The 21,845-nt window shown below is 36.6% G+C and overlaps 1 protein-coding gene across 5 annotated transcripts in view; it reads left to right on the top strand.

The window, feature by feature from the left end:
• Positions 1–21,845, top strand: part of ZDHHC15 (zinc finger DHHC-type palmitoyltransferase 15) — a 158,742-nt gene that overhangs the window by 19,389 nt on the left and 117,508 nt on the right. For 3 of the 5 annotated variants that reach the window (XM_054544744.2, XM_054544745.2, XM_054544746.1), the window contains exons 2-3: positions 58–84; positions 777–842. The exons of 1 other annotated variant lie outside the window; for it this stretch is intronic. In XM_054544744.2, the coding sequence (XP_054400719.1) occupies positions 58–84; positions 777–842 (93 nt within the window). The remainder of the gene's footprint in view (positions 1–57; positions 85–776; positions 843–21,845) is intronic. One more of the 5 variants, XM_054544747.2, reaches the window with a different exon arrangement.

Genomic DNA, 21,845 nt, shown 5'->3' with positions numbered 1-21,845 from the left:
CCATCTCTGTCTGTCTGTCTCTCACTCTTTCTCTCTCTTTCTCCTGTCCCTTCACAGTGACTGTTTTGAGCCCAGCAGAAAAAGGTAAGATTGTATTGATCAGGACCGTGTCCTTTTTTTCATCTAAAAGTAAATAACATAAAAGCCTATAGACTGAGCAATTTTCCCGGGAATACACTTGGGTGAGGAGAAAGTTTAGAATGATGGTTTTCAGGAAGCTTACCCAGAGATAGAGAAAAACATTTTCAGTGTCCCCTTTGGCTGTAGGGCAAGAATTGGAAATTATCAGGATTTATGACAGAGAAGGACACAGTTAAGCACTCTGTCTGACATAGTGACCCTAGGCTGTCTCTTTGTTCAACACTGTTGTCCTAGGTATGTTGCCTTTCTGCCCAGTCAATCTCCTCTTTAAGGCATGGAGTAAAGGCCCCAGAAGAGACTTTAAAGGTTAAGTCCTTCACCATCACAGTTCCAGTATATTCGTTGTGCTCCTCTCTGCTCCTCACCACCATCTTGGCTTGACCTGCAAAATATACTACGTTTCTAAAGAGATTGTGGCATTTTCCATTTAAAAAAGTGTAAACTAATCATTAGTCTTAATAAACCTTTAGCTTTACATTATTTTATCAGTAATAACCATGAGTGTTTATGTAGCCACTTTATACAGCCAGTTTTAACTCTCACTTCAGGGGAATTAATTGTTATAATTCGTTAACCTACCTAGCATTCATATTATGCTGTTTTAAAGCTCTAGTTTGCTGTTATTCATTCAACAGAGGCATTGGCTGTAGAGGCAAGAGAGCAGAGTGGTTGGACGACAGTAGACCATAGTATACAAAAGTGTGAGTTCTGTAGCTAGACTGTCTGAATTCAAATCCTGGCTCTGCTATTTCCTAGTAAATTATTTTACCTCTTTGTGTTCATTTTATTCATGTATAGAATAAAAATGATAATACTACCTGTTACATAGGAGTGTCAAAATATAATGAGTAAATGTATGTAGAGCACTTAGAACAGTGGTAAACAGAATGTACTGGTGATTCAGTACATGTTTCCTACCATTATTACAACATTAGAGCAAGTCTTGAGTTGCCTCTTATTCTTATGCATGACGCTTAAGGTCAGAGATCATCTTCTGAATAAAATATTAAATAATTATATATAAATATTTTCCACAATAAATTTTTAAGACAAATTGAGTAGAGGCTTAGATGATACTGTACCATAACAGGAATAATGGCATAAGCCAGTGAGACTTGACTAGAAACAGACTCATAGTCTAATGACTATCTGGGGTCCCTTCTAATCCTGTGGATCTGTGACAGATCTGGGATGATCTGGAGCTTAGGAATTTAGTAGAGTCCAGGGATGGGGTGATGATTAAGAGATGAATTTAGGAATGAGATGAACATTAGGCGTGATCCATCAGACGATTCACATATAATCAAGAATAATGCATTGCCCACAGTTGCTCATCTTCAAATTATATTTTCACAATTCTATGTAATAGGTTTCAAATTATACTGCACTATTAAAGTAAAACACAATACAGTATATGGCTGCCAGTAGGAACATTATTTGGCATTGGCAAAGAAAACAAAAAGCAGTGAAATTAAAGCCTCAAATCACATAACCTTTCAGTCTCCAAAGCTTAAGAAAACCATAGTCAAACATACTGCAAAAGTTTTCCCATTTCTTATCTACTTATAATGATTCCTGTACTGGGTTGTAGAGTGTCTCCCTAAAATTCACATCCACCTGGAACTTGTAAATGTGACCTTATTTGGAAAGATGGTCTTTTCAGATATAATCAAGTTAAGATGAGGCCATACTGGATTCAAATGAGCCCTAATACAGTAATTCGTATCCTTATATGAAGAGGGAAATTTGGATACACAGACACATACAGAGAGAGGACAGCCATATGAAAATGGAGACAGAGGCTGGAGTTATGCTGCCACAAGCCAAGTAACACTATGGATTGCCAGCAACCTCCAGAAACTAGGAAGAGGCAAAGAAAGATACTCCCCTGGGCATTTCAGCAAGAGTATGGCCCTGCCTACACCTTGATTTCAGACTTCTAGCTTCCAGAACTCTGAGAGAATAAATTTCTATTGTTTTAAGCCACCCAGCTTGTGGTCATTTATTACCACAGCCCTAGGAAACTAATACAATTCCTGATAAATTTCACTCTCTAATGCACTGTTAAAAAGCGTTATATCAGTAGCAAATAACCAGACTTTGGTGTTAGATCTACCTCGGATCAAGTATTGACTTTGCCGCTTACTATATATGTGATCTTGGGGAACTTCTCTAAATTTCAATTTCTTCCTCTGTGATCTTTCATGGTTATTTTGAGCACTAATGAGATTATGTATGTAAGTCTCTTGGTATAGTGCCTGACACATGATAAATACAAAATAATAGTTAATAGTATCATGATTATGATTTTTATTGTTATTAACATTGGAGAGGATCTGAAAGATCTTTCTTCTAAGAAGCATAACATATTTCAGAATTATAATTCCTTATGACTACTTTTGTGAATAGATTGTCAAAATCCATACATTTGTATTTTATAGGGAAAACAATTGAGAACCAAAGAAGTAAAATATATTGACCTAGTTATGCTGATTCTACTGCACAGAAAGGACTAAAGCTCAGGTCATCTGAATCACAATCCTGAATATTATATATATATAATATCTGCCTTGGTTTTGCAGGATTCAGATACTCTTTTTTTATTTTTTAATTTTTGTGGATAGATAGTAGGTGTATATATTTAGGGGGTACATGAGATATTTTGATATGGGCATACAATGTGTAATAATCACATCAGGGTAAATGGGATATCCATCACTTCAAACATTTATTATTTCTCTGTATTATAAATATTCCAGTTACACCATTTAGTTATTTTTAAATATACAATAAAATATTGTTGACTGTTGTCACCCTGTTGTGCCATCAAATACTAGATCTTTTTTAAATATGTGAGTTCATATGTTTTCCCATAGATCATACTTTTAAAAACATGATAATGTATTTATTTTGATTTCATAAATATATTGCATAGATGATTTCGTTCAGCATCATACTATCCATATTTTGAAGATCATGACTGGGAAATCTTCCCTCTTCTACCCTTGAAGTAAAAATCTGGGATGATCTGGAGCTTAGGGATTTAGTAGAGTCCAGGGATGAGGTGATGATTAAGAGATAAATTTAGGAATGATATGAACTTTAGGCATGATCCATCAGATGATGCACATATAATTAAAATAATGCATTGCCCACAGTTGCTCTTCTGAAAAAAGGTCCATTAGTCATTTTAAACAAAAGTTCAACTCATCTAATAATTAATTTGCATTTTAAATGGTTTGCATACTAAATTTTCTGATTTCATTCATAAAATGGTTGTAATTATTTACCTTTTCAGAAACAGATATAATTTCTAAATAACAGAACTGTTATGGGTCAACTTGTGTCCTCTCAAAATTCGTCTGTTTAAGCCCTTACTTTCAGTACTTCAGAATGTGACTATTTGTATAAGGTCTTTAAAGAGGTAGTTAAGTTAAAATGAGGTGAACTAGGGTGGGCCGTAATCCAGTCTGATGTCCTTATAGGGAAAGGAAATCTGGACACAGATAGGTACAGAAGGAAGACATGTGAAGACACAGGAAGAAGATGACTATCTACATGCCAAGGAGAGAGGCCTTCAAAGTGGTCAATCCTGCTGACACTTTTATCTTGGACTTCTAACCTCCAGAATTGTGAGACAATAAATTTCTGCCATTTAGAGACCCAGTCTATGTTACTTTATTATGGCAGCCCTAGCAAACTGATACAAGAATATTAGGTTTCCATTTGAAAATCCAAAGTGTAGAAATATCAGCTTCTAACAAAAGCAAAAATTGGCAAATGGGATCTAATTAAACTGAAGAGCTTCTGCACAGCAAAAGAAACTATCAACAGAGTAAACAACCTACAGAATGGGAGACAACCTACAGAATGGAAGAAAAATTTTGCAAACTATGCACTTGAAAAAAGTCTAATATCCAGCAGCTGTAAAGAACTTAAACAAATTTATAAGAGAACATCAAATAATCCCATTAAAAAGTGGGCAAAGGGCATGAACAGACAATTTTCAAAAGAAAACATACATGTGGCCAACAAATGTGAATAAAAGCTCAATATCACTGATCACTACAGAACTGCAAATCAAAACCACAATGAGATACCATCTCAGAATGGCTACTATTAAAAAGTCAAAAAATAATAGATGCTGGTGAGATTGTGGAGAAAAGGGAACACTTACACACTGTTGGTGGGAGTGCACATTAGTTCAACAATTGGGGAGGACAGCGTGGTGATTCCTCAAAGACCTAAAAACAGAAATACCATTCGACCCAGCAATCCCATTACTGGATGTATATTCCCCGAGTAATATAAATCATTTTACCATAAAGACACATGCAGGCAAGTGATCATTGCAGCACCATTCACAATAGCAAAGATGTGGAATCAACCTAAATGCCCATCAATGACAGACTGGATAAAGAAAATCTGGTACATACACACCATGAAGCACTGTGCAGCTATAGAAAAGAATGAGATCATGTCTTTTGTGGGAACGTGGATGAGGCTGGAGGCTATTATCTTTACCGAACAGAAAACAAAATACCACATGTTCTCACTTATAAGTGAGAGTTAAATGATGAGAACTCATGAACCATGAAGAAGAGAACAACAGACACTGGGTTCTACTTGAGGATGGAGAGTGGGAGGAGGCAGAGGAACAGAAAAAAAATAACAATTGGGTACTAAGATTAATAATACCTGGGTGACAAAATAATCTATACAACAAACCCCTTTGACACAAGTTTACCTATATAAGAAACCTTCACATGTGCCCCCAAACCTAAAATAAAAGTTTAAAAATAAAAGAAAGATCTGCTTTGTGTCAGATTCTCAATTATACTAACCTTAATTTATTGGTAATACATTAAACATCAGGAAGGTGAGAGGGCACTGAGAGTAAAAAGTCTGGGCTACAGTATGATCTTTTAGACTCACCTCCAGACTGTATAGGAAATCTTCAGGTGGGTTTTAATTAGTTATCTCAGTGCTCTCAATAATATATTATTTTATATTTATTATTGTAAAATTACTTTATAATTAAGGTTTAGAGATCAGATAAAAGCCTCCCTTAGATGCTAACCCACTCCTAAAAGATGTTTAAATATAGATATTTTTGTTACAAAAATATTTATTGAAAAGTCAAACAATATAGAAATCTAGAAAATGAAAATTTCCAGTTATCTTCACGCTGCCTCCTCTATCACTATTCATAGACAACTGCTATATTTAGTTTTATTTGTATTTGAGATATTTTTCTTTGCATTCACATAGAAACATACAAGTATAGATATGTATATTTATATAGGCTTGGTTGTTTATTTTAATTGAGTGATACTGTGCATATTTTTCTGAAACTACATTTTTTACTTAATATTATATCATAAATGTATTTCCATGTTACTATATACAAATATATTTCATTTTAAAATGATCTCAGAGTATTTCATAGTATGGGTGTACTAGATTTATTTAACCATTTATTATTATTATTATTATTATTTCAATAGTTTTGGGGGAGCAGGTGGTGTTTGGTTACATGGATAAGTACTTTAGCTGTGATTTCTGAGATTTTGGTAATCTGTACACTGTACACCCAAACTGTACACTGTACCCAGTGCGTAGCCTTTTATCCCTCACCCCACTCCCATCCTTTCCGTAAATCCCCAAAGTCCATTCTTATGCATTGCATCCTCATAACTTAGCTCCCACTTATAACTGAAAGCATATGATGTTTGGTTTTCTATTTCTGAGACACTTCACTTAGAATAATGGTCTCCAACTCCATCCAGATTGCTCAAAATGCCATTATTTTATTCCTTTTAGTGGCTAAGTACTATTCCATGGTATGTATACACCACATTTTCTTTATCCACTCATTGGTTGATGAGCATTTAGGCTGGTTTCATATTTTTGCAATTGTGAATTGTGTTGCTATAAACATACATGTGCAAATGTATTTTTCTTATAATGACTTCTTTTATTCTTTTATTTTAAACCAAAGATACATAGTAGTGGGATTGCTGAGTCAAATGGTAGATCTACTTTCAGTTCTTTAGGGAATCTCCGTAATGTTTTCCATAGTGGTTGTAATAGTTTACCTTCCTGTTAGCAGTGTAAAAGTGTTACCTTTTTACCACATTCATGCCAACGTTTATTGTTTTTTGATTTTTAAATTATGGCCATTCTTGCAGGAATAAGGTAGTATCTTATTGTGGTTTTGATTTGCATTTCCCTGATCATTAGTGATATCGAGCATTTTTTCATGTTTGTTGGCCATTTGTATATCTTCTTTTTAGAATTGTCTATTCATGTCTTTAGCTCACTTTTTAATGGGATTATTTGTTTTTTCTTGATTTGTTTGAGTTCCTTGTAGATTCTGGATATTAGTCCCGTATCAGATGCATAGTTTAAGAATGTTTTCTCCCATTCTGTGGATTTTCTGTTTACTTTGCTGAATATTGATTTTGCTGTGCAGAAGCTTTTTAGTTTAAGTGCAATCTATTTATCTTTGTTTTTGTTGCATTTGCTTTTGGGTCTGGGTCATGAGCTCTTTGCCTAAACCAAAGTCTAGAAGAGTTTTCCCATGTTATTTTCTGGAATTTTTATGATTTCAGGTCTTACTTTAAGTCTTTGATCCATCTTGAGTTGATTTTTGTATATGGTGAGAGATGAGGCTTCAGTTTCATTCTTCTGCATATGGCTTGCCAACTATCCCAGCACCATTTGTTGAATCGGGTGTCCTTTCCCCATTTTGTGTTTTGTTTTCTTCCTCAAAGATCAGTTGGCTCTAAGTATTTGGCTTTATTTCTGGGTTCTCTATTCTGTTCCATTGGTCTGTGTGCCTGTTTTTATACAAGTACCATGCTGTTTTGTTGACTATAGCCTGGTAGTATATTTAGAAATTGGGTAATGTGATACCTCCAGATTTGTTCTTTTTGCTTAGTCTTTCTTTGGCTATGTGCGCTCTTTTTTGGTTTCATACAAATTTCAGGATTTTTTTTTTCTAGTTCTGTGAAGAATGATGATGATATTTTAATGGGAATTGCATTGAATCTGTAGATTGCTTTTGTCAGTATGGTCATTTTCACAATATTGATTCTACCCAGCCATGAGCATGGGATGTGTTTCTACTTGCTTGTGTCATCTATGACTTCTTTCAGCAGTGTTATGTAGTTTTCCTTGTAGAGGTCTTTCACCTCCTTGGTTAGGTATATTCCTAAGTTGTTGTTTTTTTCAGTTATTGTAAAAGGGGTTGAGTTCTTGATTTGATTCTCATCTTGGGTGTTGTTGGTGTATAGCAGTGCTACTGATTTATGTACACTGATTTTATATCCAGACACTACTGCATTCATTGACCAGATCTGGAGCTTTTAGGGTGAGTCTTTAGGGTTTTCTAGGTGTATGATCATATCATCGGTGAACAGCAACAGTTTGAATTTCTCTACAGATTTGGATTTTTTTTTTCTCTTTACCAATTTCTTTCTCTTGTCTCATCACTCTGGCTAGGACTTCTGATCCTATGTTGATTAAAAGTGGTAAAAGTGGGTGGCCAGGCACAGTGGCTCACGCCTATAATCCCAGCACTTTGGGAGGCTGAGGCAGCTGGGTCACCTGAGGTCAGGAGTTTGAGACCAGCCTGACCAACATGGAAAAACCCTGTCTCTACAAAAAATACAAAATTATTCAGGCGTGGTGGTGCATGCCTGTAATCCCAGCTACCCAGGAGGCTGAGGCAGGAGAATTGCTTGAACCCGAGAGGCGGAGGTTGCAGTGAGCCGAGATCACGCCATTGCACTCCAGCCTTGGCAACAAGAGCAAAACACTGTCTCAAAAAAAAAAAAAAAAAAAAGTGGGCATCCTTGTCTTTTTCCAGTTCTCAGGAAGAATGCTTTCAGCTTTTCCCCATTCAGTATAATGTTGGCTGTATGTTTGTCATAGATGGCTTTCATTGCCATAAGGTATGTCCTTTCTATGCTGATTTTGCTGAGGATTTTAATCATAAAGGGATGCTGGATTTCATCAAATGCTTTTTCTGTGTCTATTCAGATAATCGTATGATTATTGTTTTAATTCTATTTATATGGTGTATCATATTTATTGACTTGTGTATGTTAAACCAGCCCTTCATCCCTGGTAGGAAACCACTTGATCATGTTGAATTATCTTTTTGATATGCTATTGGATTCAGTTAGCTAGTATTTTGTAGAGGATTTTTGCATCTCGATTCATCAGGGATATTGGTCTGTAGTTTTCTTTTTTTGTTATGTCCTTTCCTGGTTTTGGTATTAGGGCGATACTGTCTTTATAGAATGATTTAGGGAGGATTCCCTTTGTCTCTGTCTTTTGGAATAGTTTCAGTAGAAGTGGTACCAATTCTTTGAATGTCTGATAGAATTCAGCTGTGAATTTATCTGGTCCTGGATTTCTTTTTGTTAGCATTTTTTTATTACTCTTTCTATCTTGCTACTTGTTATTGGGATGTTCAGAGATTCTGTTTCTTCCTGGTTTAATCTAGGAAGCTTGAATATTTCTAGGAATTTATCCATCTCCTCTAGGTTTTCTACTTTGTGGTCTTGAAGGTATTCATAGTAGCCTTCAATGATCTTTTGTATTTCTGTGCTATCACTTGTAATATTTCCTATTTCGTTTCTAATTGAGCTTATTTGTACTTCTCTCTTTTTATGTTAGTTAATCTCGCTTATGGTCTATTGATTTTGTTTATCTTTCAAATATCCAGCTTTTTATTTTATTTCTTTTGTATTTTTTGTTTCAATTTCATTTAGTTCTGCTCTGATCTTTGTTACTTTTTTTTTTCCACTTGGTTTGATTTGGTTTGTTCTTGTTTCTCAGGTTTCTTGAGGTGTGAGCTTAGATTGTTTACACTCTTCAGACTTTTTGATGTAGATGCTTAGTGTTACAACTTTCCTCTTAGCACCGCTTTTGCTGTATCCCAGAGACACAATAGGTTGTGTCACTATTATTATTCAGTCCGAACAATTTTTTCCTTTCCATCTTGATTTTATTGCTGATCCAGGAGCAGATTATTTAATTTCCATGTATTTGTATAGTTTTGAAGATTCCTTTTGAAGTCAACTTCCAATTTTATTCCACTGTTGTCTGTGAGAGTACTTGACATAATTTCAATTTTCTTAAATTTATTGAGACTTTTTTGTGTCCTGTCATATGATCTATCTTGCAAAATGTTTCATGTGCTGATGAAAAGAATGTATATTCTGCAGTAGTTTGGTAGAATATTCTGTAAATGTCTGTTAATTCCATTTGATGTAGGGTATATAGTTTAAATCCATTGTTTCTTTGTTGACTTTCTGTCTTGATGACCAGTCTAGTGCTGTAAGTTGAGTATTGAAGTCCCCCACTATTGCTGTGTTGCCATCTATCTTGTTTCTTAGGTCTAATAGTTATTGTTTCATAAATTTGGGAGCACAAGTGTTAGGTGCATATATATTTAGGATTGCTACATTTTCCTATTGCCCTAAATTTTTCATCATTATATAATGTCTCTCTTTGTCTTTTTTAAACTTGTTCCTTTAAAGTCTGTTTTGTCTGATATAAGAATAGCTACTCTGGTTCACTTTTGGTTTCCATTTGCATTGAATATCTTTTTCCATGCCTTTACCTTAAGTTTATGTGAGTCCATATGTCTTAGGTGAGACTCTTGAAGACAGGAGATACTTGAGTGGTAGATTTTTATCCATTCTGCTGTTCTGTATCTTCCAAATAGACTATTTGGGCCATTTATATTCAACTTTAGTATTGAGATGTGAACTAATGTTCTATTCATTATACTAGTTGTTACCTGAATACCTTGTTTTTCTTTTCTTTTTTAATTATACTTCAAGTTTTATGGTACATGTGTACAATGTGCAGGTTAGTTACATATGTATACATGTGCCATGTTGGTGTGCTGCACCCATTAAATCGTTATTTAACATTAGGTATGTCTCCTAATGCTATCCCTCCCTCCTCCCCCCACCTGACAACAGGCCCCGGTGTATGATGTTCCCCTTCCTGTGTCCATGTGTTCTCATTGTTCAATTCCCACCTATGAGTGAGAACATGCGGTGTTTGGTTTTTTGTCCTTGTGATAGTTTGCTGAGAATGATGGTTTACAGTTTCATCCATGTCCCTACAAAGGACAAGAACTCATCATTTTTTCTGGCTGCATAGTATTCCATAGTGTATATGTGCCACAATTTCTTAATCCAGTCTATCACTGTTGGACATTTGGGTTGGTTCCAAGTCTTTGCTGTTGTGAATAGTGCCGCAATAAACATATGTGTGCATGTGACTTTATAGCAGCATCATTTATAATCCTATATACCCAGTAATGGGATGGCTGGGTCAAATGGTATTCCCAGTTCTAGATCCTTGAGGAATCGCCACACTGACTTCCACAATGGGTGAACTAGTTTACACTTCCACCAACAGTATCAAAGTGTTCCTATTTCTCCACATCCTCTCCAGCACCTGTTGTTTCCTGACTTTTTAATGATCACCATTCTAACTGGTGTGAGATGGTATCTCATTCTGGTTTTGATTTGCATTTCTCTGATAGCCAGTGATGATGAGCATTTTTTCATGTGTCTTTTGGCTGCATAAATGTCTTCTTTTGAGAAGTATCTGTTCATATCCTTCACCCATTTTTTGATGGGGTTGTTTTTTTCTTGAAAATTTGTTTAAGTTCATTATAGATTCTGGATATTAGCCCTTTGTCAGATGAGTAGATTCCAAAAATTTTCTCCCATTCTGTAGGTTGCCTGTTCACTCTGATGGTAGTTTCTTTTACTGTGCAGAAGCTCTTTAGTTTAATTAGATCCCATTTGTCAATTTTGGCTTTTGTGGCCATTGCTTTTGGTGTTTTAGACATGAGGTCCTTGCCCATGCCTAGGTCCTGAATGGTATTGCCTAGGTTTTCTTCTAGGGTTTTTATGGTTTTAGGTCTAACATGTAAGTCTTTAATCCATCTTGAATTAATTTTTGTATAAGGTGTAAGAAGGGATCCACTTTCAGCTTTCTCCATATGGCTAGCCAGTTTTCCCAGCACCATTTATTAAATAGGAAATCCTTTCCCCATTGCTTGTTTTTGTCAGGTTTGTCAAAGATCAGATGGTTGTAGATATGTGGCATTATTTCTGAGGGCTGTGTACTGTTCCATTGGTCTATATCTCTGTTTGGTACCAGTATCGTGCTGTTTTGATTACTGTAGCCTTGTAGTATAGTTTGAAGTCAGGTAGCATGATGCCTCCAGCTTTGTTCTTTTGGCTTAGGATTGACTTGGCAATGTGGGCTCTTTTTTTGGTTCCATATGAACTTTAAAGTAGTTTTTTCCAATTCTGTGAAGAAAGTCATTGGTAGCTTGATGGGGATGGCATTGAATCTATAAATTACCTTGGGCAGTATGGCCATTTTCATGATATTGATTCTTCCTACCCATGGGCATGGAATGTTCTTCCATTTGTTTGTATCCTCTTTTATTTCATTGAGCAGTGGTTTGTAGTTCTCCTTGAAGAGGTCCTTCACGTCCCTTGTAAGTTGGATTCCTAGGTATTTTATTCTCTTTGAAGCCATTGTGAATGGGAGTTCACTCATGATTTGGCTCTCTGTTTGTCTGTTATTGGTGTATAAGAATGCTTGTGATTTTTGCACATTGATTTTGTATCCTGAGACTTTGCTGAAGTTGCCTGTCAGCTTAAGGGGATTTTGGGCTGAGATGATGGGGTTTTCTAGATATACAATCCTGTCATCTGCAGACAGGGACAATTTGACTTCTTCTTTTCCTAATTGTGAATACCCTTTTTTTCCTTCTCCTGCCTGATTGCCCTGGCCAGAACTTCCAACACTATGTTGAATAGGAGTGGTGAGAGAGGGCATCCCTGTCTTATTCCAGTTTTCAAAGGGGATGCTTCCAGTTTTTGCCCATTCAGTATGATATTGGCTGTGGATTTGTCATAGATAGCCCTTATTATTTTGAGATACGTCCCATCAATACTTAATTTATTGAGAGTTTTTAGCATGAAGTGTTGTTGAATTTTGTCAAAGGCCTTTTCTGCCTCTATTGAGATAATCATATGGTTTTTATCATTGGTTCTGTTTATATGCTGAATTAAGTTTATTGATTTGCGTATGTTGAACCAGCCTTGCATCCCAGGAATGAAGCCCACTTGATCATGGTGGATAAGCTTTTTGATGTGCTGCTGGATTCAGTTTGCCAGTATTTTACTGAGGATTTTTGCATCGACGTTCATCAGGGATATTGGTCTAAAATTCTCTTTTTTTGTTTTGTCTCTGCCAGGCTTTGGTATCAGGATGATGCTGGCCTCATAAAATGAGTTAGGGAGGATTCCCTCTTTTTCTGTTGATTGGAATAGTTTCAGAAGGAATGTACCAGCTCCTCCTTGTACCTCTGGTAGAATTCAGCTGTCAGTCCATCTGGTCCTGGACTTTTTTTGGTTGATAAGCTATTACTTATTGGCTGAATTTCAGAGCCTGTTATTGGTCTATTCAGGGATTCAACTTCTTCCTGGTTTAGTCTTGGGAGGGTGTATGTGTCGAGGAATTTATCTATTTCTTCTAGATTTTCTAGTTTATTTGCATAGAGGTGTTTATAGTATTCTCTGATGGTAGTTTTTATTTCTGTGGGATCGGTGGTGATACCCCCTTTATCATTTTTTATTGCATCTATTTGATTCTTCTCTCTTTTCTTCTTTATTAGTCTTGCTAGCGGTCTATCAATTTTGTTGATCTTTTCAGAAAACCAGCTCCTGGATTCACTGATTTTTTGAAGGATGTTTTGTGTCTCTATTTCTTTCAGTTCTGCTGTGATCTTCGTTATTTCTTGCCTTCTGCTAGCTTTTAAATGTGTTTGCTCTTGCTTCTCTAGTTCTTTTAATTGTGATGTTAGGGTGTCAATTTTTGATCTTTCCTGCTTTCTCTTGTGGGCATTTAGTGCTATCAGTTTCCCCCTACACACTGCTTTAAATGTTTCCCAGAGATTCTGGTATGTTGTGTCTTTGTTCTCATTGGTTTAAAAGAACATCTTTATTTCTGCCTTCATTTCTGTATGTACCCAGTAGTGACTCAGGAGCAGGTTGTTCAGTTTCCATGTAGTTGAGCAGTTTTGAGTGAGTTTCTTAATCCTGAATTCTAGTTTGATTGCACTGTGGTCTGAGAGACAGTTTGTTATAATTTCTTTTCTTTTACATTTGCTGAGGAGTGCTTTACTTCCAACTATGTGATCAATTCTGGAATAAGTGCGGTGTGGTGCTGAGAAGAATGTATATTCTGTTGATTTGGGGTGGAGAGTTCTGTAGATGTCTATTAGGTCCTCTTGGTGCAGAGCTGAGTTCAATTCCTGGATATCCTTGTTAACTTTCTGTCTCGTTGATCTGTCTAATGTTGACAGTGGGGTGTCAGTGTCTCCCATTATTATTGTGTGGGAGTCTAAGTCTCTTTCTATGTCTCTAAGAACTTGCTTTATGAATCTGGGTGCTCCTGTATTGGGTGCATATATATTTAGGATAGTTAGCTCTTCTTGTTGAATTGATTCCTTTACCATTATGTAATGGCCTTCTTTGTCTCTTTTGATCTTTGTTGGTTTTATTAGAGACTAGGATTGAAACCCCTGCCTTTTTTTGTTTTCCATTTGCTTGGTAGATCTTCCTCCATCCCTTTATTTTGAGCCTATGTGTGTCTCTGCACATGAGATTGGTTTCCTGAATACAGCACACTGATGGGTCTTGACTCTTTATCCAATTTGCCAGTCTGTGTCTTTTAATTGGAGCATTTAGCCCATTTACATTTAAGGTTAATGTTGTTATGTGTGAATTTGATCCTGTCATTATGATGTTAGCTGGTTATTTTGCTTGTTAATTGATGCAGTTTTTTCCTAGCCTGGATGGTCTTTACAATTTGGCATGTTTTTGCAGTGGCTGGTACTGGTTGTTCCTTTCCATGTTTAGTGCTTCCTTCAGGAGCTCTTTTAGGGCAGGCCTGGTAGTGACAAAATCTCTCAGCATTTGCTTGTCTGTAAAGGATTTTATTTCTCCTTCACTTATGAAGCTTAGTTTGGCTGGATATGAAATTCTGGGTTAAAAATTCTTTTCTTTAAGAATGTTGAATATTGGCCCCCACTCTCTTCTGGCTTGTAGAGTTTCTGCCAAGAGATCAGCTGTTAGTCTGATGGGCTTCCCTTTGATGGTAACCCGACCTTTCTCTCTGGCTGCCCTTAACATTTTTTCCTTCATTTCAACTTTGGTGAATCTGACAGTTATGTGTCTTGGAGTTGCTCTTCTCGAGGAGTATCTTTGTGGCGTTCTCTGTATTTCCTGAATTTGAATGTTGGCCTGCCTTGCTAGATTGGGGAAGTTCTCCTGGATACTATCCTTCAGTGTATTTTCCAACTTGGTTCCATTCTCCCCGTCACTTTCAGGTACACCGATCAGACATAGATTTGGTCTTTTCACATAGTCCCATATTTGTTGGAGGCTTTGTTCGTTTCTTTTTATTGTTTTTTCCTCTAAACCTCTCTTCTGGCTTCATTTCATTCATTTGATCTTCCATCACTGATACCCTTTCTTCCAGTTGATCAAACCAGCTACTGAGGCTTGTGCATTTGTCACATAGTTCTCGAGCCTTGGTTTTCAGCTCCATCAGGTCCTTTAAGGACTTCTCTGCATTGGTTATTGTAGTTAGCCTTTCCTCTAATTTGTTTCAAGGTTTCTAACTTCTTTGCCATGGGTTCGAACTTCCTCCTTTAGCTCGGAGTAGTTTGATTGTCTGAAGTCTTCTTCTCTCAACTTGTCAAAGTCATTCTCCATCCAGCTTTGTTCTGTTGCTGGTGAGGAGCTGTGTTCCTTTGGAGGGGGAGAGGTGCTCTGATTTTTAGAGTTTCCAGTTTTTCTGCTCTGTTTTTTCCCCATCTTTGTGGTTTTATCCACCTTTGGTCTTTGATGGTGGTGACGTACAGATGGGGTTTTGGTGTGGATGTGCTTTCTGTTTGTTAGTTTTCCTTCTAACAGTGAGGACCCTCATCTGCAGGTCTGTTGGAATTTTCTGGAGGTCCACTCTAGACCCTGTTTGCCTGGGTTTCAGCAGCAGAGGCTGCAGAACAGCAGATATTGGTGAGCAGCAAATGTTGCTGCCTGATCGTTCCTCTGGATGTTTTGTCTCAGAGGGGTACCCGGCCATGTGAGTTGTCATTCTGCCCCTACTAGGGGGTGCCTCCCGGTTAGGCTACTCGGGGATTAGGGACCCACTTGAGGAGGCAGTCTGTCCATTCTCAGATCTCCACCTGTGTGCTGGGAGAACCACTACTCTCTTCAAAGCTGTCAGACAGGGACATTTAAGTCTGCAGAGGAATCTGCTGCCTTTTGTTTGGCTGTGCCCTGCCCCCAGAGGTGGAGTCTACAGAGGCAGGCAGGCCTCCTTGAGCTGTGGTGGGCTCCACCCAGTTCAAGCTTCCAGGCAGCTTTGTTTACCTACTCAAACCTAGGCAGTGGCGGGCACCCCTCCCCCTGCCGCCTTGCGGTTTGATCTCAGACTGCTGTGCTAACAATGAAGGAGGCTCTGTGGGCATAGGACCCTCTGAGCCAGGCACAGGATATAAGCTCCTGGTGTGCCGTTTGCTAAGACCATTGGAAAAATGCAGTATTAGGGTGGGAGTGCCCTGATTTTCCAGGTGCTGTCGTCAGTCACCCCTTTCTTTGACTAGGAAACGGAATTTCCTGACCCCTTGCACTTCCCAGGTGAGGCGATGCCTCGCCCTGCTTTGGCTAGCGCTCAGTGCACTGCACCCACTTTCTGACACTCCCCAGTGAGATGAACCCCGTACCTCTATTGGAAATGCAGAAATCACCCGTCTTGTGTGTCACTCATGCTGGGAGCTGTAGACTGGAGCTGTTGCTATTCGGCCATCTTGGGTCTTTTTCATTATGTTATTTTTTAATATGTCCTGTGGGATTTATGCTTTAAGGAAATTTTATTTTCGTGTATTTTGAGGTTTTGTTTCAAGATATAGAGCTCCTTTTAACATTTCTTGTAGAGCTGGCTTGGTAATGGCAAATTCCCTCAGCATTTGTTTTTGTGAAAAAGGCTTTATTTCTCCTTCATTTATGAAGCTTAGTTTTGCCAGATACAAAATTCTTTACTGACAATTATTTTGTTTAAGGTGGCTAAGGATAGGACCCCAATCCCTCTGGCTTGCAGGGTTTCTGCTGAGAAATCTGCTGTTAATCTGCTAGGTTTTTCTTTATAGTTTACGTGGTGCTTCTGCCTCACTGCTCTTAAGATTCTTTCCTTCATCTTGACTTTAGGTAACCTGATGACTATATGCCTAGGGATGATCTTTTTGCGATGAATTTCCCATGTGTTCTTGGCTTCTTGTATTCGGATGTCTAGATCAGTAGCAAGACTAGGGAAGTTTTTCTCGATTATTCCCTCAAATAAGTTGTCCAAACTTTTAGATTTTTTTTCCTCAGAAACAAGTTATTCTTATGTTTTGACATTTGACATAATCTCAAATTCTTTGAAGGCTTTCTTCATTTTTTAATTTTTTTCTATGTCTTTGTCAGATTGGTTTAATTTGAAAGCCTTCTCTTTGCGCTCTGAAGTTTTTTCTTCTCTTTGTTCAATTCTTTTGTTGAAACTTTCCAGTGTATTTTGCAATTCTTTAAGTGTGTCTTTCATTTCCAGAATTTGTGTTTGTCTTTTATGATCTCTGTTTCTCTCTAGACTTTTTCATCTATATTTTGTATTGTTTTTTAATTTCTTTAAGCTGGTTTTCACCTTTGTCTGGTGCCTCCTTGAGTAGCTTAATAATCAACCTTCTGAATTCTTTATCTGCAATTCAGAGAGTTCTTCTTAGTTTGGGCCAATTGCTGGAGAGCTAGTGTGATCTTTTGGTGATATTATAGAACCCTGTTTTGTCGTATTACCAGAATTGTTTTTCTGGTTCCTTCTTATTTGGGTAGACTGTTTCAGTGGAAAGATTTGGAACTCAAGGGCTGATCTTCAGAGTCTTTTGTCCCACGGGGTGATCCCTTGGTGTGGTGCTCTCCTTCTTTCTCTAGGGATACAGCTTCCTGCAAATCAGACTTCAGTGATTCTTATTGTTCTTCCGAGTCTAGCCTCCCAGTGGGGCTGCCAGGCTCCAGGCTGTTTCTGGGGAATGTCTGCAAAGAGTCCTGTAATATGATCCATCTTCAGGTCTCCCAGTTATAGATTCCAGCACCTGCTCCACTGGAGGTGGCAGGGGAGTGAAGTGGACTCTGTGGAAGTCCTTGCTTATAGTTTTGTTTAGTGTGCTGGTTTTTTTTTCAAATACTGGTTATGCTAGCAGTGAAGTTGTCACGTGGACAGACTCAGGACCTCTAGTTAGCCAGGGTGTTGTAGGACATGGAATTAGCTGTTGTTTTCTCCTCTTTGGATCAGGATTGTTCTGTTATGAGTTGCTGTAATGGCTTGAGTTGGCTGGCCTCCAGCAGGTGGTGCTTTGAAGAGAGTGCCTTCTGCTGTAGTAGAAGGGTATGTAATCTTGCCCTACATTGGCTAGGATGGGTACTCACGTTTTTCAGGTGATGGGTGGTGCCATAGATTTCCCAGGAGTTTATGTCTTTTGTCTTTGGTGACCAGGGCAGTTAAAGAAAAACCATCATGTGGGGGCAAGGTTAGGTGAGTCTGAGCTCAGACTCTCCTTGGGTGGGGCTTGCTGCAGCCACTATGGGAGATGGTGGAGGGGTGGTGATTCTCAGGCAATGAAGTTATGTTCCCAGGGGGATTATGGCTGTGTCTGCTGCATCAAACCAGTTGCCAGGGAAGTGGGGGAAAGCCAGCAGTGACAGGCCTCACCCAGCTTCCATGCAGCCAGCAAGGCCAATCTGATTCCTGTTTTACCCCACCTCTCAACTGCACATTTATATCCAGGCAGCTGGTGAGCAGGGCTGAGATCTTGCCCCAGGCTACAAGTCTCCCCAGTGAGAAAGCATGCAGGGCTCAGGCCTTACCCCTCCTTGCCTGCCTGCTCACCTAGTCAGCTATGGCTTCTATGCTCGTATCTGAGCTTTCTGATCACTTCCCCCTACCAGGTTTCTGCTCAGGAAAATTCATGCTCGGTTGAAATTATTACAGAGTTCAGCTAGAAGCTTTTTTCATTCTGTGGCCTCTCCACAATTCTTGCTGGCTACCTTCCCTTCCCCAGGGACCTCTGTGAGATAAAGCCAGGAATGGCTTCCCTGGGCTGGAGCTGGGGACCATGAGTGCCTATAGGGCCCTTCCCACTGCTTCTTCGACTTTTATATTTTGCTTGGCTCCCTAAATCCATTTCAGCTCTACATAAGGTTAAATCTTTCTCTGGTGATCTGGATTTTCATGTTTCCCAGTGGGGATGTATGTTTGGAGGTTGACTTTTCTCTCTGTCATACTTTGGGAACTCAGTTTTTCAGCTGTCTCATGGGATTTGCAGCAGCAAGCTGCTTCTTTCAAAGGGTCTGTGATTTTTTTTTGGTTTTCCCGGTATGTTTTTGCAGTGGCTCTTGGGGCAAAAGTTCACAATGTGAGTCTCCAGATGCTGTTCTGTCTGTCCAAGTAGGAGCCGCACATTAGTTTTGTCTCCTGTCTGCCAATTTTCTATTTAACCATTAATGATCAACTTAAAACTGAAGCTTATTTTTTTCTTGATTATGGAAGTACTTGAATCTCTTAAAATGCAAATAATACAGAAATGGATAACTTAGTGTAAGTTGTTAGTAGTCACTACAGAGTTACAGATGGAGTGAGATTTGGTAGTGTCTATTGTATATATCATGTTTTAATTTTTTAAGTGATTTTTCCCCTTTACATTTTGACAAGTCACTTTTGATATAGCTACATCTAAATGTACCATTTCAAAGCTCTGCCTTTCCTATGCTTCAATACTTCTCTCTCCAGTGGGCTGGGTTGGACCTCCCATCCTCCTGTGCCTTTCCCAACATGCCTTGCAGTCTCCACTTGTATCAGGTTACTGATGGTGGGGCATATATTGAGCCAAAATGATTATATATATATACATGGAAACATCAGCCACAGTGCAGCCAATGGTAGGTTTTAGACTCATGATTTTGCTTCCCACCATAGCTGTGTACCTATCAACACGGCTTTCATTCCTATAGCCTGTAAGTCCTAACACATTTGAGTATGACTATTGAGGAAAATAAAAATATTGGACTGGGAAGTCAAGTTAGATAAATATGTATCATCTTTTTTGCCAAATGTCAAAAAATCTAAGATGAAAAAGCACCAAAGGTAAAGACCTATTTTGTTTTTGTCAGATTTATTGAGATATAATTCATATGCAATGTCACCATTTTTGAGTATACAGGTTGATAAGTTTTGACAGTAGTAAACAGGAATGTAAAAACCACCACTATCCATATAATATAGAATATTTACACTATTCTATAATATATAGAATATTTACACTATTCTATAATATATAGAATATTTACACTATTCTATAATATATAGAATATTTACACTATTCTATAATATATAGAATATTTATAGAATATAAATATTCTATAATATATAGAATGTTCTAGAATATAAATATTCTATAATATATAGAATGTTCTAGAATATAAATATTCTATAATATATAGAATGTTCTAGAATATAAATATTCTATAATATATAGAATGTTCTGGAATATAAATATTCTATAATATATAGAATGTTCTAGAATATAAATATTCTATAATATATAGAATGTTCTGGAATATAAATATTCTATAATATATAGAATATTATAGAATATAAATATTCTGTAATATATAGAATATTATAGAATATAAATATTCTGTAATATATAGAATATTATAGAATATAAATATTCTGTAATATATAGAATATTATAGAATATAAATATTCTGTAATATATAGAATATTATAGAATATAAATATTCTGTAATATATAGAATATTATAGAATATAAATATTCTGTAATATATAGAATATTATAGAATATAAATATTCTGTAATATATAGAATTTATAGAATATAAATATTCTGTAATATATAGAATTTATAGAATATAAATATTCTGTAATATATAGAATATTATAGAATATAAATATTCTGTAATATATAGAATATTATAGAATATAAATATTCTGTAATATATAGAATATTATAGAATATAAATATTCTGTAATATATAGAATATAGAATATAAATATTCTATAATATTTATATATATTTAATATTATAGAATATTAATATATATTATATATTATTATATATAATATTATATATTAATATTATCCATAATATTCATATATAATATTTATATTATATATAAATATTATAATATAATAATATAGAATATTTATAGAATATAAATATAGAATATTTATAGAATATAAATATAGAATATTTATATTATATTTATATAACCCCAAATGATTCCCTTTACCCCATTCACAAGAAATCCTCTCACTCTCCATCCCTGACAACTGCTGATCTGTTTTCTGTCCCTTTAGTTTTACCTTTTCCATAGTTATATAAATTGAATCATATAGTATGGAGCCTTTTGTATTAGGCTTTCTTCACTTAGCATCATATATTTTTAAGATTCATCTGTGAGTATATGTATGAAGTAACTTGTTTTTATTGTGGAGTAGTATTTCATATTACAGATGATCACAGTTTGCTTATTTATTCACCAGTTTAGGAACATTTGGGTTGTTTCCAGTTTGAAACTATTTTGAATAAGTTTCAATATGATAAGAATATATATGTATAAGCCTTTGTGGAGATATATGATTTTGTTTCTCTTGAGTTAATACCTAGCTGTGGGATTCTTGGGTCATATGGTAAGTGGATGATTAACCTTATAAGAAACTGCCAAAGTGTTTTCCAAAGCAGTTCTACCATTTTGCTTTCCTATAATTGATATATGAGAGTTCTCTTTATTCCACATCTTCATTATCATTTAGTGTTATAAGTTTGTTTTTGTTGTTGGTGGTGATAGTTTCTTATATTCTATTCCATAAGGTATGAAATGGAGTCTCCTTGTGGTTTTTAATTTGCACTTCTGTAATGACTAATCTTTTCATGTGCTTGTTTGCCATCTGTATATCTTCTAATGTGAAGTGTCTGTTTAGTCTTTTGCCTTTTTTTATTGAGTTGTTTATTTTATTATTGAGCTATAACAGATCTTTAAATGCCTGGGTATAAGTCTGTTTGTTTTTAAGCAAATCTGATTCCTCCCCATAGAGCAAAATTACAATCAATGGGAGGGAGTTGTGAGGAGGTATATATATACTTGATATGAGGAAAATGTGTCTAACAATTGGAGTTTTCCAACAATAGAATAGGCTGTTCCAGGAGCTAAATTCCTCCATTACGTCAGGTGTTTCCAAAAGCTGAGTAAGCAATTATTAGGGATAATGTACAGCAGATTGATGCATTAGATTAAATGGTATCTAAGTTTTCTTCCAACTCTGAAAATGTATGAAATTAACATAAATTAAGTCAACATCATATTAATGAGATAGAGGAATTATTGGTTGCATCAACAAAAGATAATACATTCTGAGGGAACCACATTGTGATTGGTAGAATCCCTTCCACTTCCTTAGCCAGCAGAGAACTAGCTTACAAATCCCTACCCACCATATAGGCAATGGAGATACCACTTTGTGTGTGTGTGT

This window comes from Pongo abelii, chromosome X, assembly GCF_028885655.2.
Source record: "Pongo abelii isolate AG06213 chromosome X, NHGRI_mPonAbe1-v2.0_pri, whole genome shotgun sequence".
Lineage (NCBI taxonomy): Eukaryota > Metazoa > Chordata > Mammalia > Primates > Hominidae > Pongo > Pongo abelii.
The sequence above is the reverse complement of the archived record's forward strand: the minus strand, read 5'-3'. Positions and strand labels throughout refer to the sequence as shown.